General features: G+C 34.5%; 1 protein-coding gene across 1 annotated transcript in view; it reads right to left on the minus strand.

Moving 5' to 3' along the window:
- Positions 1-789: 789 nt before the first annotated feature.
- Positions 790-19,075, minus strand: part of GTF2A1 (general transcription factor IIA subunit 1) — a 42,803-nt gene continuing 24,517 nt past the window's right edge. The window contains exons 8-9 of the mRNA XM_032405705.1: positions 12,606-12,695; positions 790-3,581 (exon numbers count right to left, since the gene is read on the minus strand). Of these exons, the coding sequence (XP_032261596.1) occupies positions 3,474-3,581; positions 12,606-12,695 (198 nt within the window). The 3' untranslated portion in view covers positions 790-3,473. The remainder of the gene's footprint in view (positions 3,582-12,605; positions 12,696-19,075) is intronic.

Below are 19,075 nucleotides of genomic sequence, written 5' to 3' on the forward strand. Positions count from 1 at the left end.
ATAGCTGACTCAGATAGATGGGAAACAGACATGAAATAAAATGAAAATGTACAAAGATGGATCAATAAAATATTCCATTGCACAAAAGTTCAAAAAAGTTCAAGATGAAATAATCCGAAAATATAGGAATTTTCTCAAGTGGAAGAAAATGCTAAGTTATAAAGGGAACTCCCAAGAGGAAATTATGTCTGTTTTCCTGTACAAGGCATATTTACCTTTTGAAAAGAATGGTGACATTATTGCTGTAAGGTAACCAAGAATTACTCTTAGAGGGAGACAACCCTTTTTTATTCCTCCATAAAAGCCAGAAAAAAGAAAACCAAATCTTTGACTTTCAATATAGCAAAAGAAAATCTTTATACAAAAGCTATTATATTTTTATGTTCTTGCTAAAACCAAAATCTATTAGAATATGCTCTTCAAGAACACATTTTAATCACTATACACACCGCTCAGATCCTGATGTATTCCTAAGAATAACATCAAGGTGGCTTTGATTTTAAGAGAGGCAACAATATAAATGTGATATGACGGCATTTAATTAACAGAAAGAAATGTGAACATTTAAAAAAATATAAAAGCCCAATATAAAGATCCCCCTCATATAACAGACATTTTACTCTAGAAACTAATTGCACATTAAAGTTGTTTTAGCCCAATGTGGCTCTCCACAGAAATTAAATGTGCTCTCAGGCAATTCAAATGGTCTGATAATCCAAAGGACCACCAAAAAAAGAGTACATATACTGAAAGGCACACATTTCCACACTTTACCTAGTAATTTTGTGTAAATTTTCCTTTTTTTTTTTTTTTTTGTAGTAATAAGGTGCCATCACCATCTGTGCAAATCTAAACAAATCCTCTTCTGAAACCTTTACTTATTTTCATAATACCAAGTCTGAACTATTTTCCCTCTTTGAATAAACATGTTATTTTCATTTTAAAATTCTGAAAGTGGGAATCCTTGCCTTTTCAAAGGAATGACAGTTTATGGAACCTAATGAAATGATTTGTTAAATACAATGTAAAAGCATGATTAAGAATTCAAGTACAGTAAAAGATAAGCAAGTGGCATTCTTATAGCAAGCCACTATAATAAAACCAAAACATTCTATTTGATTAAAAAGGAACACGATGCAGTAATACATAAGAGCACAATTTGGTATGCGGTGTTGTTTGGACCGGCTTTCAGAATTTTAACAGGTAAAAGAAAAGCATTTGCCAAGTATGCCATAATTAATATGCAATACACAGGTGCAAATACAAATGGTTATTTCCTGCTTCAAAATAACCCTAGTGAGTCACTCTGAAAGCAGTGGTTGTTCATATTTGAAAATAACATTATAAAAACAGGCCAGTATACAATTCTACTATGAATACAAATGTTTGTCTACATAGAGGGCCCAAAACACGAGCTGTATATCCTATAGTAATCCAAGGTTCAGTAGCAGAAGAACTACGATATAGCCAAAGGGGTTCAATCAACATTGCAGCACTGCTAAACTTTTATAGGTAGTTCAGGTCGTTGACTTCTTCACTGGGTAAATATAAACCTATTAGCAACTATACTGAAGGACAACTGAACAACAGGACTTCTTTGATTTCACTCCCTCCCTTCTCTTCTCCCAGATTCATTAACAAAAACAAACAGAAAAACTTGTGTGTGCTTTGAGAGTAGTGGGGTAAACAAATAAACCTCCCCTCCAAAAAACTAAATTAATATAGTAAAAATTAAAACCGTATTACCAGTTAACGGTATCTGAATAAAACCTAACTACTAGCATGCTAGAAACCATCATTTACACCAAAGTTCAGAACATAAGTTAAAGGGACCAAGTTGGTACGTGGGGTGGGAAGTAGGCAAAAAAAAAAAAAAAAAGAATTGATTAGCCTTTTTAGATTTGTGTTAAAAAAAACATATAATAGCTCACAGTTTTTCTTTGCAATGTAAAGTGTTAATATGTTATTTCTGGAAACACACAAAGGCAAATAAAAAGAAGACAAAAATGGAAGACTTAAAAAAAAAATCAATATACAAGTAACTTAAACACATGTGAATTTTGTCAAGATAGACCATGAAAAAGAATTAGTTATAAGAAAACATAGATGAAGACAAATGTTCCTACAGTTCTCCCAGGCAACTAGTTCACACAGAACATAGCATTGCCATATTGTTCTTTAGAGCCCCTTATAGAATACAGAGCTGTGCATTCTTAATATACATATTACATTTCTATTATTCTTAATATACAAGTCAAATTTTCTATGCTTTCTTCTCGATGTGCAAACTGGAGCCCATGTCTACATTATCAATGGCCTGGAAGGGCCACCAAATGAAAGAGAGGTAAATATGTACTTAGTGGCCCAACCCCCTCTAACCCCCAAATTTCTCCCTCAAATTACAAAGTTGCAATTAAAAAAATTTGTTCAATTAGAACAGTTTTTAAATTCTTTACTAGTAAACACAAGAAACTTTTATAATTACTAAACTGTTTAAAAAAAATCCAGGTTCTCACTACCTGCCCAATGCTTCAGTCAATGCACAGGATGTTATCTAAACGTCTGTTTAGCTTAAAGATTAAACCATGTATAAGCATATACTTCAGCCCAACAGGAAAAAATCTATATCTATTCTTATGTATGTAATTTCAGCTAGATGGTACCTCTGTGAAATAAAACTGTATTCCTGAGGAGCCACTCTGGGGTTTCTTTATAAGGTATGGGACTAAAAGAAACAAATTATTTTTCTGTAAGGAAACCAAAGCTGCCATTTTAATTCTGTTCAACTCAATGAGGCCCAAGTTATATTTAATGAGTATGAAAACCTAATTAAAATAATCATTCCTGGGTCAAATTTTGCCTCCAAACTGTGTTCACTGATTACTTCCTTTAACTCTTAAACAGATATTTCATAAAGCAGGGAAGGAAGAGGTATATATTACTGAGGGAGAATAGCTAGTAAAAATATTTAAGACCTACAATGAGAGTTCTAAACTGTTTCCTTATACAAGTGAATTAAAATTCAACACAATTCTTACCCTTTTGTAAAAAGCTCACACGCAATTTTTACCAAATATAACCACATACAATAAGCAGTTTCAGTTCAATCTATCAAAAGGGAATTTTCTTCAGTTCGTTCCAACAAGTATCTTCTGATTGAACCCGAGTTGGAGGAAGGAATATAGACAAAGCTTTACATGCTAATTACTGGTGGCAGGTACCTGTATTTAAAATCAACAATTATGGTTTTCCAAAACCCCAGCCTCCCCCACCCCAACCGCCCCAGTGCTACAGTTCCATGGCTTGCCAGTTAGTAGTGTCTGTTGTCAAGGTCTCTTTGTTCCAGTAGCTTTGATTCTACTGCACTTTTCTGACATGCAGAAATTAAGTTTTGGTTGGTGTATGTCCCAAGTTTCAAACTGTCCACTTTAAATTTTTTTTAAGTTTGTTTTATTTATAAAAGAACCAACTCTTCACCATTCTGCATCTCCAATGGCTTTGGAAAATATATAATCTCTCCCATTAAGATTCATAATGCCATCCTTGAGGTGAAATTTCCATTTGTTTTTACTTCTGTGTATCTAAATAAACAAAAAAAGAATGTAAGAGATACAATCAAGACACAGAGGAAACAAAAATCCCATTCATACACCAAAAAATCTTTCGTCTTGTACATTACTCCATTTATAAATTGTTCTTTTAATTGACAGATAATTGATATGTAACAGTAGTTACAGCCGCACAACACAATGATTCGATACTTGTATATATTACAAAATGATCATAAATAAGTCTAGTTAACACCCACAACCATATATAGTTACAAATTTTTTTCATGTGATGAGAATTTTTTTTTTTTGAGAACGGAAGAGTACTTTATTGACATTAATTTCACATTTAGAAAAAGACCCACGTCTAGCCATCTTCCAAGTGCCCAGTTTCAGAGACCCCCTTAAAACTGTAGATGTTTCAATTCCACCATTTATTTTCCTACATACAACAAAATAAAGCAATTTATGGTTCCTTGATCTTTCTCTGCAGGAATGTGTAAGACTATCTTCTGAGCACATCGCACCAGTTAGGAAGTTCCTAACACACTGTAGACTCTCATGCAGTGACTATGATTACTTGCATCCAAATGAAGTGCCATTCTCCCCTAATGTAGATATGAAACTGTTTCAATGATACCACCACTGCTGCAAAGTCTCCAAAATTCTTGGATTCGCACCCAGAGGCTTTTCACTGTTGATAAGAGTTCCTCAATTATTCAATTAAGCTTTCACTCTCATCATGTGATGAGAATTTTTAAGATCTACTCTTTTAGCAACTTTCAAGTATATACTCAAGTATATATGGCATTAACTACAGTCACCATGCTGTGTATCACACCCCTATGACTTATTTATTTTATAACTTCCAAGTTTATACTTTTGACCCCCTTCAAACATTTGCCCCAATCTCCACCCTCTGGCCTCTAGCAACCACCAATCTGTTCTCTGTATCTATGAGTTCAGTTTTTGTTTTGTGGTTGTTGGGTTTTTTTGCTTGGTTGTTGTAGAATCCACATACAAAAGTGAGATCATATGATATTTGTCTTTCTCTCTCATTTCACTTAGCATAATGCCTCAAGGTCCACCCACGTTATCATAAATGACAAGCTTGCTTTTTTATGGCTGAATAATATTATATCATGTGTATATAAATATATACCACATTTTCTTTATCATTCATCCACTGATGGACACTTAAGTTGCTTCCCTGTCCCTGGCTATTGTAAATAACGCTGCAATGAACATGGGAGGGCATAAACCTTTCAGAGTTAGTGTTCTCATCTCCTTTGAATAACTATTAAGGAAGCAGAATTGCTGAATCATATGGTAGTTCTATTTTGGATTTTCAAGGAACCTCCACACAGTTTTCCATAGTGGCTATACCAATTTACATTCCTACCAAAAGTGTGTAAGGGCTCCCATTTTTCCACAACCACACATAACACTTGTTATTTCTTATCTTTTTGATAACAGTCATTCTAACAAGTATGAGTTGATATCTCATTGTGGTTTTGATTTGTATTTCCCTGACGAATAGTGATGTTGAGCGCCTTTTCATGTACCTGTTGGCCATTTTATGTCTTCTTTGGAAAAACGTCTATTCAGTTCTGCCCATTTTTTAAATTGAATTGCTTTTTTGCTATTGAGTTGTAGGAGTTCTCCATACATTTTGGATATTAACTATCAGATATGATTTGCAAATATTTTTTCTGTAGGTTGCCTTTTCATTTTGTTGATGGTTTCCCTTGCTGTGAAGAAGCTTTATAGTTTAATGTAGTCCTGTTTATTTTGCTTTTGTTGGCTTTGCTTTTGGTGCCAAATCTAAAAAATTACAACCAAGACCCACGTCAAGGAGCTTACTTCCTATGTTTTCTTCTAGTTTTATGGTTTCAGATCTTACATTCAAGTCTTTAACCATTTTGAGTTGATTTTTGTGTATGTTGTAACATAGTGGTCTGGTTTCATCCTTTGCATGTGGCTGTCCAGTTTTCCCAATACCATTTATTGAAGTGATTGTCCTTTCCCCATTGTATATTCTTAAGATTGCTTCGGCTATTCAGGGTCTTTTGAATTTTAGAATTATCTGTTCCATTTCTGTGAAAAATGACATTGACATTTTGATAGGGGTTGCACTAAAACTGTTGAATCCGTAGATCACTTTGAGTAGCGGACACTTTAACATTAATTCTTTCAATCAATGAACACAAAATATTTTTCCATGTCTCTTCTTCAATTTCCTTCATCAATGTCTTAGTTTTCACTGCACACATTTCATCTTGGTTAAATTTATATCTTGGATTTTATTCTTTTTGATGCAATAAATAGAATTAACTTCCCCTTCTGATAGTTTATTATTAGCATATAGAAATGCAACATATTTTATATACTGATTTTGTATCTTGCAACGTCACTGAATTTGTTTATTACTTCTAACAGTTTTTTGGTGGAGTCTTCAGGGTCTTCTATATGTAATACTTGGTCTTCTGTAAATAGTGACAGTTTTACTTCTTCCTTTCTAATTTGGTGCTTATTTCTTTTTCTTGCCTAACTGCTCTGGCTAGAACTTCTAATACTATGTTGAAAATGGCAAGAATAAGCATTCTTGTCTTGTTCCTGATCTTAAGAGAAAAGGTTTTCAGCTTTTCTCCTTTGAGTGTGTTACTTGCAGGTTTGTTATGTATGTCCTTTCTTATGTTGAGGTAGTTACGTTCCCTCTAATACCCACTTTCTTGAATTCTTATCATAAACAGATGTTGAATTCTGCCACATGCTTTTTCTGCATCTATTGAGATGACCGTAAGATTTTTATCCTTATTTTGTTAATATGGTCAGTTACCACATTGATTTGTGTATGTTGAATCATCCTTGGATTCCCTGAAATAAATCCCACTTGGTACATGGTCATGGTATATGATCATCTTAATATATTGTTGAATTCAGTTTGCTAATATTTTGTTGAGGATTTTGGCATCTGTGTTCATCAGGAATACTGGCCTATAATTTTCTTTTCTTGTGGTGCCCTTGTCTGGTTTAGGTGTCCGGGTAATACTGACCTTTTAAAATGAGTTTAGAAGTGTTCCCTCCTCTTCTATTTTTTGGAAAAGTTTGAGAAGGACTGGTATTAATTCTTCTTGAAGAATTTCTTCTTTATTGTGGTAGAGTTCGCCAGTAAAGCCATCTGGTTTTATGATGGTTTGTTGGAATGTTTTTGATTAGGAATTTATCCATTTCTTCTAGGCTGTCCAATTTCTTAGCATATAATAATTGTTCACAGTAGCCTTATGATTCTTTATATTTTTGTGGTATCTGTTATAATAACTCCCCTTTCACTTCTGATTTTATTTGAGTCTTAGCCTTTTTTTCTTGGTGAGTCTAACTAAAGGTTTGTCAATTTATCTTTTCAAAGAACCAGCTCTTAGTTTCATTGATCTTTTCTAGTGTCTTTTTACTCTCTATTTATTTCCACTCTGATCTTTGTCATTTCCTCTCTTGCTACTAACTTTGGACTTCATTTATTCTTTTTCTAGTTCTTTGAGATACAAAGTTAGGCTGAGATGTTTCTTGTTTCTTGATATAGTCATTTATCTCTATTAACTTCCTCCCTAAGAGTGCTTTTACTACATCTTGTGAGTTTTGGTATGCTATATTTCCATTTTCATTTGTCTCAAGATTTGTTTTCTCTTTTGATTTCTTCTTTCACTCAATGATTATTCAGTAGCATGCTGTTTAATGTCCAAATATTTGTGAATTTTCCAATTTTTTTCGTGTAATTGATTTCTAGTTTCATACCATTGTGGCTGGCCAAATTTTTTTTTTTTGACAAATTGGTTTCCTTTTTTTTTCTACAAGATTGACTGACTGATTTGACAGAGAGAGAGAGGGCACACAAGTGAGCACAAGTAGGGAAAGCCGCAGGCAGAGGGAGTGGGAGAGGGAGAAGCAGGCTCCCCACAAAACAGGGAGTCTGATGTGGGGCTCCATCCCAGGACCCCGGGATCATGACCTGAGCCAAAGGCAGACACTTAACCAATTAAGCCACCCAGGCACCCCCAAACTGGTTTCTTAATAAAGTTAAATTTGACAAAAAACAAACAAACAAAAATCCTATTCACTCAGGTGAGTTTTTAAAGAAATAAATGTATCTGCAATTAGTACTATTTTACAGTTCTTAATACTTGTGTTCATTAATAATACATTTCTCTACAAAGTATCTTATTTTTGCCAAGTTTATATATACATGTGTCCCTTTTTTCACAGGAAATTTTATACTGGCAAACTTTTAAAATAGGAATACCCTTTGTTTTCCCTGATGCTTCTAGACCACTGTTTTGCCTTTTCTCCATAACTCCTTTTATGTCTACACTATTTAACCTTAGGCTTTTTTTCATTCTTATCTAGACCACCGGGACACTATCTATCCTCAATATTGGAATCATGTTTACAACCATTCTCTTCCTCACATACAGTAACAATTTCCATATTGCTAACTCTTCTAATACTATGGTCCAACAGTATTAATATCCATACTAATATTAATATTTCTAACCTCTAATTACTTTATCTCTAATTCTACTTTAGTTATCTACAGGACACCAGGCAACTGTTTTCTCAATGGCCACCAATTATTTTCTAGTTTACCATATCAACAGCCTCTTGTTACCTGATTTATTATAGTAACTTTCCAACTGATTTCCAGGCTTCACTCTCACCTTCCTTCCATCCCCTCTGCTTGACTATTTCTATTTCTAAATGACCTGGTAATAACTCACCTACCAAGCTTATTTCCTACTTCCATATTCCTCAAAGACTGTATTTCAATCAAAAGAAGTATCATTCCTTGCTCCCATTTTCACAAATTCAATTCCGATTTCAAGACCCACCTCAAAAATACTGTGTTCTCTCAAAGCGCTCCCTAATCACATCAGCTAAAAGTAGTCTCTCCTAATAATTAATTTTCAGTGTCATTCCCAAACACATTTCTAGTATCATTTCTAAGTATATACAATTACAAAGAATTTCTTCTACCAAAGTAAAACCCCTTATAGTTTTCTCCAAGACCTAACATGGAACCTTACACATGGCAGTATTTAACAAATACATCTGAGGGAATGCTGATCATCCAGTCACTTATAGATTTCAAAACCTATGTGCATCTGCAATTAAGCCAAAGGGGGAAGGGCAGTGTTCAAATTGGGCCAGACCCTGGGCACTACCCTCTTTACTTTCATTTATAGTTTTTCGTTGTTTGCAATTCATAGATTTAAGGAGAAAAGGAGTTATAAAACTTATCAACTGAAATGACCTTTCTTCCCTTTCCCAGTAAGTCCCATGCTTCTTCAATTTTCAGCTTAAGCTCCATATCTTCAGAGAAGGACCCATGGTTCTCCCTCTTCTCTGATCTAAAGGGACCTCGAAATCAAGTAGTTAAGGCTTTCATTTTCAAAAAAAGATAATCACAGCTTGGAGAGGTTCAATGATTTGACCAGGAGCATTTTGTGGCAAAGATGATTCTCAAATCCAAGACATTTTTTTACTAAATCAGGCCATTTCATATAATAATCCAGAAATGCTCACTATGTATAGATATTTTCTGAGAATCCATTCATAAAATTCCATGCTCTAACCTCCCAATACAAACATTTCCATGGCATATTCTTGGCAAGCTGTTGTTCAGTTTCTGCTTGAGTATGATTAGAAGTGGGGGACAAAGAACTGCAAATTAAGTTATTCCACTCTGGGCCTGTTCTCTTATAAGTCTTTCATACTTCACCCCTTACTGAAATCTGCTTCCTCCAAACTTCCACTTACTGATCCTAGCTCTATCTTCTGGGACTTAATTAAAAAAAAAAAAATCAAACAACACTTTATGTATTTGAAAACTACTCTCATGCTTTTCCTCTACATCACTAAGTTATATACATGTTTAATATTTATCAAGTTTTTCTTATTACAAGAAAATACAGCAAAATAAAGTTAAAATAGCAGGGCAGAAACTCTTGTGTTAAGTGGTCTTATATTTCTGGTCTAAAAATACACTATGAGATAAGATGTTAAACGTAACATCTTAAGAGAGATAATGTGAATGTCCAACAGACATACCAAACTTATCATGTTCAAAACTAATTACTCTCCTCACCCAAACGTGCTCCATCTTCAGCCTTTCCTATCTGAGTTGATGGCATCTCCATTCTTCCTTCTGGTTCCTCATCAAAAAATCTTGAATCATTCTTGATTCCTCTTTTTCTTTTCTACCACTTGTCAAGAAGAGTCAGAAAATCCTGCTGACTCTTCCTTCAAAACATACCCAAGATTCAGCTGCTTCTCATCACTTCCAATACTATCCCCCTAGCCTAAGTCACCATTATCTCTCACTTGGATTACTATAATATCCTTCTGTTAGTCTCCTTGTTTCAACTCTGCTTCCTCTACACAGTCCACTCTCAACAAAGAAGACAAAGTTATCTTTTTAGAATTAAAATGTAAAGTGATACTACAACTGTCTATTTGAGACCTTCCAATAACTTTCCAATTCACTCATAAGAGCCCATGTCCTCATAAACTTCCATACCACCTGCCCCACTTACCACTGACTTAATCTACTAACTGTATCCCTTCCCCTGCATTCCCAGTCCAACCACTCTGGCCTCCATGCCACCCCTCACACAAAACAGGCAGGCTCTGTTAACCAGATAATGACAAGGCAAGGCTTTGTTCAAATGTCATCTTCTCAAAAGATCTAACAAGACTAACCTTTTAAAAAACTGTAACCTGTCCCCTTTCCTACCAATTATCCATACCAATTATCTGCTTCTAACATACCATAATAATTTATTTATTTATTACATTTTAGCATCTGTCTCCCTTAACTAAACTTCCCAATGGCAGGGATTGTTTTACTTTGTTTACCACTGTATCTCAACCTCCTAGTGCAGTGCCCTGGTACATCATAGACACTCTATTTGTTGAATGAAAAAACCTGTCTCCTTTTTTCTTTGACTCCCTATAGAGAAAGTAGTAACTATCCGAAAAGTGGGTACATAAATTTATTTCCAGCATGAACCGAGTGACTCCAACTTGAAAGACAATGGGATTATATAAGCAACAAAGTCATGAGTAGCCAGGAAAAAGAAATTCCCCAGACAACTAAAGAAATTGATCGCATCCTCCTATATTGACAATTTGCAAAAAGCAAGTATAGAAAAACTTCAGGATCAAATAGTCCATATACTCAGCACTTCAGAAGAAAGGGCTCTTAAATTTCCTAATGACAAACATATTAAGTAAAATTACCAATAAATAAGGCTGAAGCCTCAACACCTGATGCCATCAGTCCTTATCTATCATAAGGGAGAACTCTGCTTCATTATTAGGTTTAACTACAATTTTGATTTGACTGGCAACATAAACTTCATTATTCTTTCTATAATGGTTTCTAAAATTGACTCATTGTTGAAATTCTAAAGTTTAGGCTTCAAAAATAAAATCCTAAAATTCAAGTTGACTCAAACCATATCCAACCCCATTGTAATCATTCATAGAACACCTGCATTCTTTATTATTGAGTAAAACATCAGGCCCAGCCCTCAAGAACTCATTTGATTCTAAAAATTAGATCTCTGTGAACTTTAAAGTGTTTATTACTCAACACACTACTTAAAGCTATTTTCCATTTCTGTCTAAAACATTAAAATGTCTTAGGAGCAAAACCAACCAATTTTAACATTTAAAATATTATGTGTACAATTTGTACCAAAGGAGAATACAATACCAAACAAGAATACAATACATTCTTACAATATGAAAATACTTAGAAGTATATTCTTCAATCTAGCTAAGGTAAAGGTCTCTCTTGCCTGAATCTGACATCTTGTCACCATGAAACTGTGTTCTGGCTAATTTGGTTGCATGAGGTTTCTTTGACATTTCCTGACAATATAAGGTTTATTGGTATCTATTTTAACATTAATACTCTTCCATTACACAAGTGTAACAAAAAATTATATTATAATGTCCGTGGTGTAAGGTTTTAAGAATGCTCACCCAAAAGTCACACAGTACAAAAGTGGATGCTCTGATAATTCTGTTTATGAATGAATTCAGTGACTTTATTCTGTAATCTCACTGCAAGTAACTGGCTTGACTTTACCTCTTCATTACAAAATGATAAGATTGTTTTGACATTTCCCTATAGATAGGTTTCCAAAAAGTACGACTATTTATAGGCAATACGCACGACTACTTATAAGATTCATTTCTATAAAAGCAACACAAATATAAGATTTTCATCATTTGTAAAGGAAATTCATGCAAGGCACAAATTTGCATGATCATAACTACAGCTCCAGTGCCTGGCACAGGCAGACACTTAGTGTTTGTTTAGTGAATGAGTATGCTTACAAACAAAAAGCCCAATTGCTTCTGTTAGGGTTTTCATCATTTGGTAAAGACCATTGTTGAAATTAAATTATAAATGCAATATAATTTGTGGATTTATTATAAATTTAATGATTATAGAAAACAATTTTATTCCAAATTAAATGTTTCAATAATTAACAAAATCTCAACAATAATGCCAATAACAATAACAAAAATACTTGGCAAGTAGCTTCCTTTTGAAGAATTAGGAAAACAAGAATTCAATAGCTAATTCTCACAGGCCTAGTTTAAAAATACCTAAGGCTGCCAAAAATACAGCAAAGCTAAATAATTTTTAAAATGATTTTCAGTAAAAACATATCTTTTGTTAGTTAGCAGTCCCGTTTATTGCCCTAGTTCTCTCCTTAGTAATAAAAAAAAAAGTGACAAAATTCAATTAAAGCCTTTTAGGTTTGAGGTAGTTGAAACTAAAGGGAAAACAGGGTTATTCTACTGGGTTATTAATGTTAAAGGATAACCCCAAAATAATCTACTAAACTATAACAATGTCTACATTCACCCTGTTTATATTGAATATAAGAGGCATCCATCCTGCCCAAATGTTTGAACAAGGTAGAAAAGATATTTAGGGAAGAAATTACAACAAAAAAAATGTAAGTAACCTGATAAAATCCTTACCTTATCATATTGGCATACAACAACATTTTCTGTATCAAAGAGTTCCTGTCCTTCCTCATCACTCACATCATCTTCACTGTTGAGGGGCTCCTACAAATAAGAAAGAAGAGTACTTATTTATACTTCATGTATTATTAGAAAAAGGCCCTTCTAATATTCAAGGAAAAGAAATACAATGACCTTGATGTTCTCTGAGAATGAAGGTTCAGAGAGAAGCATATACACACATATATATATACCACACACTTATTAAGACTTTGCAAATTTTACTGAAATTCCAGTAAGAAATCAAAAATAAAAATAGTTAAGCTATATAACTTTAAAGTCTGAAAAGATGTTTATTTCCTTCATTCTTTCAGAACAGGATTACTCTCTCCAATAACTGTTTAAGATGCCTAGAAGGGGACCTAAGAAAATATGAAGGTTTAATGAGATAATGGTACTATGTACCACCAGCAGCAGCAGAGTAAAAGGGAAAACAGTGGTGAAGTTGGAGGAGGAAAAAAAGGCTATAAAACAGGCTAGGAATCTGGCTTGTCTCTATGTGGAGGACTAAGACTCTATTTATAATACCAGCATTTCTACCACTGTGATGGTAATGGTGGAGGCTTGTAGTTTAACTAAGGCATTCAGATTAAAAGGATATATGTGGGAAGGGTGAAGTGGAAGGGGGTCTCAGTCCCAAAGAGAATTAAAAGCCAAGATCTAACTAAAGCATAAAATGACCAACTATGTTAAATCCGACCTCAGTTATTTGAGAAGATAAAAGATATAACTCAGATTTCTAGTTAACAGAGAAAGAGAAGATAGGACAAAATAAAAGTGGAAAGGAAAATAATCAAGATGATATTAAGTCTAGGCTTATACCTCACACACACGTGTGTGTGTGTGTGTATTCTTTAATTTAAAATAGATATCACCAATGTAAATATAAAAACAATTTATTGAGGTAAAATTCATATAACATAAAATTCACCATTTTAACCATTTTAGAGTGTACAACCAGTCATACTTAGTACATAAATAATGTATGCAATTATCACCACTATCTAATTCCAGAACAATTTCATCACCTTTACCATTAAACAGTCACTCAATCCCATCCCCACCCTCCCCAGCCCCCCCACTAATCTGTGTTCTGTCACTATGTATTTACCTCTGGATAGTTCATATAAATGCAAACATATGATATACACATATAACAACATGTGGTATGGTTTCTTTAACTTATATTGTGTGAGGTTCATCCATGTTGTAGCATAAACCAGTATTCTGTTCCTTTTCATGGCTAAATAATACTCCTTTGCATGGATAAATCACATTTTAATTTATCCATCCATCAATTGATAGACATTTGGGTTATTTACATCTTTTGGATTTTGTAAACAGTTTTGAATATTCATGTACAAGCTTTTATTTGAATAACAGTTCTCAATTCTCTTATACATATACTTAGGAGAGTTGCTGGGTCATACGATAATTTTATGCTTAACATTTTGAGGAACCACCAAACCCTTTTCCACAGCAGCTACACCATTTTCCATTCCCACCAGCAATGCAAAAGAGTTCCAATTTCTCCACATCCTCACCAACATCCGTTTCCTTTTTTCTCTCTTTTGATTACAGTCATCCTGGTAAATGTGAAGTGGTATCTCTTTGTGGTTTTGATATATGCATTACTGTAATAACTAGTGATGTTGAACATCTTTTCACATGCTTGTTGGCTATTTGTATATCCTCCTCGGAGAAATGCCTATTCAAGTCCTTTACCCACTTTGGAATAGAGTTGTTTGTTTGTTGTTGAATTTAAAAAGTTTTCTATTCTGGATATTAAGCCCTTATCAGAGGATTTGCAAATATTTTCTCCTATTTTATAGGCTTTTAACTTTGTGAATACTGTCCTTGGGTATACAAAAGCTTTTAATCTATTAAGTCTGTTGTTATTTTTCTTATTGCTTGTGCTTTCGGTATCATATTTAAGAAACTATTTCCAAACCCAGTGTTATGAAGCTTCTGCCCTATTTTCTTCTAAGAATTTTATAGTTTTAGTTCTTATTTTTATTTCTTTTTTTTTTTAAGATTTTTATTTATTTATCTGACAGAGAGAGACCGCGATAGAGGGAACACAAGCAGGGGGAGTGGGAGAGGGAGAAGCAGGGTCCCTGCTGAGCAGGGAGCCTGATGTGGGGCTCGATCCCAGGACCCTGGAATCATGACCTGAGCCAAAGGCAGACGCTTAATGACTGAGCCACCCAGGCACCCCTAGGTCTTACTTTTAGGTCTTTGATCCATTTTGAGTTAATTTTGTGTAAGGTGTGAGGTAAGGGTCTAATTTCACTGTTTTGCATGTGGATATTCAATTGTCCAAGCTACATTTATTAAATAAGACCATTCTTTTCCTACTGAATAGTCCTGGCCCATGTAAAAATTTTATAAAATGACAGCATACATAGCAGCATTCCACATAAAAAAAGACACACCTAGGAGCGCTTGGGTGGCTCAGTCGGTTAAGCGTCTGCCTTTGGCTCAGGTCATGGTCCCAGGGTCCTGGGATCGAGCCCCACAATGGACTCCCTGCTCCGTGGGAAGCCTGCTTCTTCCTCTCCCACTCCCGCTGCTTGTGTTCCCTCCCTCACTGTGTCTCTCTCTGTCAAATAAATAAATAAAATCTTAAAAAAAAAAAAAAAAAAAAAGGACACACCTAAAGCTTAGGGATCCAAAAAATGTGAAAGTAAAGGAATGAAAGGAGCTATTCTAACTAAAATAAAGTTGGTACGGTTCTATTAATATCACACAAAACAGACTGTATGGGCAAAAAAAAATTACTAGAGATAAATAGCAGGAAACTACATAATCATAAATGGCTCAATTCACTGGAAAGTGTACGTTTAAGCTTATGTGCATCCACTTTTAGGTTCAAAATATAAAAAGCATAATGACAAAACAAATAAATATACCATCATAGTAGGAGATTTGAACCTATCTCACTCACTAATGGATGATGGTGTAAGCACACAAAAAATATGAGTAAGGATATATAATACCCAAAGAATCTAATTCTAATAGTATGTATAGAAGACAACCAACAACTGCAAAAAGTCTTTTCAAAATATACAGGAAGCATATGCAAACACTGACTACATAAAGCAAGTCCCAGTCAATTTCAAAGGTGGTTCCTCATACATTACACAGATCATAACTCTACAAATAAAACAACATGTTAAGTCAGAACAAGAATTAATGAAATAGAAAAAAACACACTAGAGAGAATAAAGCTAAAAGTTGATTCTTAAAAAACATTAATGAAATCAACATACCTCTGGCTAGACTGAACAAGAAAAAGAGCAAGAAGGCACAAAATCAGAAATGAGAATATAAAAAAGAAAATGACTACAAAGGATTCTGGCATCAAAAAGATGATTATCATTAACTTTATACTAACTTAAAAATTTACATATGTAGCCTAGAAAAATAAAATTTATCCAAACTGTCTCAAAAAGAAATAACTTGGAACAGAGTAAGGACATTACTAGAATCAGATAATTTTAGCAGCATGCTCCAATATTCAGAGAATTAAGTATATCTTTAAAAAAAAAAAAAAAAAAAGGAAGTCCAAGGAAGATAGAGCACTCACCAGAATTCATTTTATAATGCTATCACAAACCTGAAAACCTAGCAAGAAGAGTATGAGAACAGAAAATCACAGAGAGTACATAAACGTACATGAAAAAGTCCTGAACAAAGTGAATTGAGGAATTCATCAAAAGGGTAATACAGAATGATCAAGTTGTGCTACCCAACGAATACAAAACTGGCTATAAGTAGAAAACCAATTAGTGCAATTAGTTATTAAATAACAGATTAAGGATAAGAAATTTTATGATTATCTAACAGTTGCAGAAAAACTAACAAAATTCAACATTCATTTAGAATTTAAAAAACAAAGCAAAGCTTAATCTGAATAAAAGGGACCTTCTTTAACCTGATAAAAGATGTCCAGAAAGACTATAGTAGGGCATCTGGGTGGCTCAGGTGGTTAAGTGACTGCCTTCAGCTCAGGTCATGATCCTGGAGTCCCAGGATGGAGTCCCACATGGGGATCCCTGCTCAGTGAGTAGTCTGCTTCTCCCTTTCACCCTCCCCCCTCCATGCTCTGTCTCTCATTCTCTCTCTCAAATAAATAAATAAAATCTTTAAAAAAAAAAAGCCTACAGTAAACATTATACTTAATAGTGAACCACAGAAAGGGTTCCTTTTAAAATTAAGAACAAGATAAGGCTGCCTGCTATTTCTAATTAATATTGTTCTAGAGGGCTAAGCCAATGAGGCAAGAAAAACTTCCATGTTTAATATTTGATTGTCTATAGAGAAAACATGAAAGAATCAAAGATGCTAAATCTCATCAGTAATCAAATTAAAACCAAAAAGAAACACCATTTTCTACCTATTAGACTGGCAAAAATTAAGAAGCCTGACGATATTAAGTATTGGTGAAGACATATTAGTACAACAATTTGGCATTTTATTGTAAAGTTGAAAACGTGCATGCCTTAGAATCCAGTAATTCAATGGTTAGGTATAACACTTAAAAAAAAGTCATGCAGGGCGCCTGGGTGGCTCAGTTGGTTAAGCGACTGCCTTCGGCTCAGGTCATGATCCTGGAGTCCCTGGATCAAGTGCCGCATCGGGCTCCGTGCTCGGCAGGGAGTCTGCTTTGCCCTCTGACCCTACCCCCTCTCATGTGTTCTTTCTCATTCTCTCTCTCAAATAAATAAATAAATAAATAATCTTAAAAAAAAAAAAAAAGTCTTGCATATGTGTCCCCAGAAGACACACTCCAAAATATTTTGTAACTGTAAGTGTAAACAAATAGAAACAACCCTAATGCCCATCACATCAGAAAAGAAATGGGAGAAATAAACTATGGTATATACAACAGTGAAAATAATTAACCAGTATATACAACAACTTAGATGAACCTCAGAAATAGCACCTTGAGAGGAAAAAAAAAAAAGGCAATCAACTTGCAGAAAATAGAGAATTACTCCATTTATGTTATAAATGGGCATTCAACACCAAACACTATGCTCTTTAGGAATATAAATACAGATGGTAAACATGAAGGCAAGTTGATAATAAACACAAAATTCATGAGCATGGTTACTCTGATGACAGAAGGAAGAGGATGGGGGTTGGGGAGAGGTACTCAGGGGAATTTAATAAAATAATGGATTGTGGGCGCCTGGGTGGCTCAGTTGGTTGGGCAACTGCCTTCGGCTCAGGTAATGATCCTGGAGTCCCGGGATCGAGTCCCGCATTGGGCTCCCTGCTCAGCGAGGAGCCTGCTTCTCTCTCTGACCCTCCCCCCTCTAATGTACTCTCTCTCATTCTCACTCTCTCAAATAAATAAATCTTTAAAAAAATAAATAAATAAAATAAAATAAAATAAAATAATGGATTGTATGTTTTTAAAGATTTTACTTATTTATTTATTTAGAGCACTGGTGAGCAGGGCGGAGGGGCAGAGGGAGATGGAGAGAGAGAATCTCAAGCAGACTCTGAGCTGAGTGTGGAGCTTGATGCCGGACTCAATCCCATGACCCTGAGATCATGCATGACCTGAGCTGAAATGAAGAGTAGGACCTTAACTGACTAAGCAACCCAGGCACCCCGTAATGGGATTATTTTTAACTAGATGTGGACATAAGGGTGTTTTTATGTTAAAATATTTTTTATTCATTTGTATCTATTCAATATTTAATGAAACAGTATTTTTTAAAAACATTAAAGAATTTTGTCCTAAAATAAACAAAATTACATCTTAAGTTGAAGAAAGCAATTAACAAAGGAAACTGTGGTTAAGACAAACATCTTGAGGGACACCTGGGTGGCTCAGTTGGTTAAGCAACTGCCTTCGGCTCAGGTCATGATCCCAGGGTCCTGGGATCGAGCCCCGCTTCAGGCTCCTTGCTCAGCGGGGAGCCTGCTTCTCCCTCTCCCTCTGCCTCTGCCTGTCTGCTCCCCCTGCTTGTGCTCTCTCTGTCAAATAAATGAAAATAAAATCTTAAAAAATAAAAAAAAATTTTAAAGAAAAACATCTTGAACACAAGTAACCGGTTAAGCAGAAACACTGAGGAAAACAAAGATATATTTATATGCTTCTAGAAATATATAACTAAAGATGAATAAGAATGGTTTGCTTAACTCAAGAAAGACACTAAGAGTAGATAAAGTGATGTAAGGAACTAGTATAGAATACAGACCAAAAGGAAGTTATGAATAAGTCTGTGACATTTAGCTTTTTCCTCAAGTCTCCTCTCTTCCCAGATGTTGCCATACCTTTTTAATTATTGAGGCAAAGATTAACCTCATTTTATGTGTTCTACCAATGCCTTATGTTTAAATCACATCATGAATGCATAAGCCAGAAAATTAGAATTACTTGCATTCTCTCTACCCCCTTAATAAAT

This window comes from Phoca vitulina, unplaced genomic scaffold (assembly GCF_004348235.1).
Source record: "Phoca vitulina isolate PV1807 unplaced genomic scaffold, GSC_HSeal_1.0 scaffold7, whole genome shotgun sequence".
Lineage (NCBI taxonomy): Eukaryota > Metazoa > Chordata > Mammalia > Carnivora > Phocidae > Phoca > Phoca vitulina.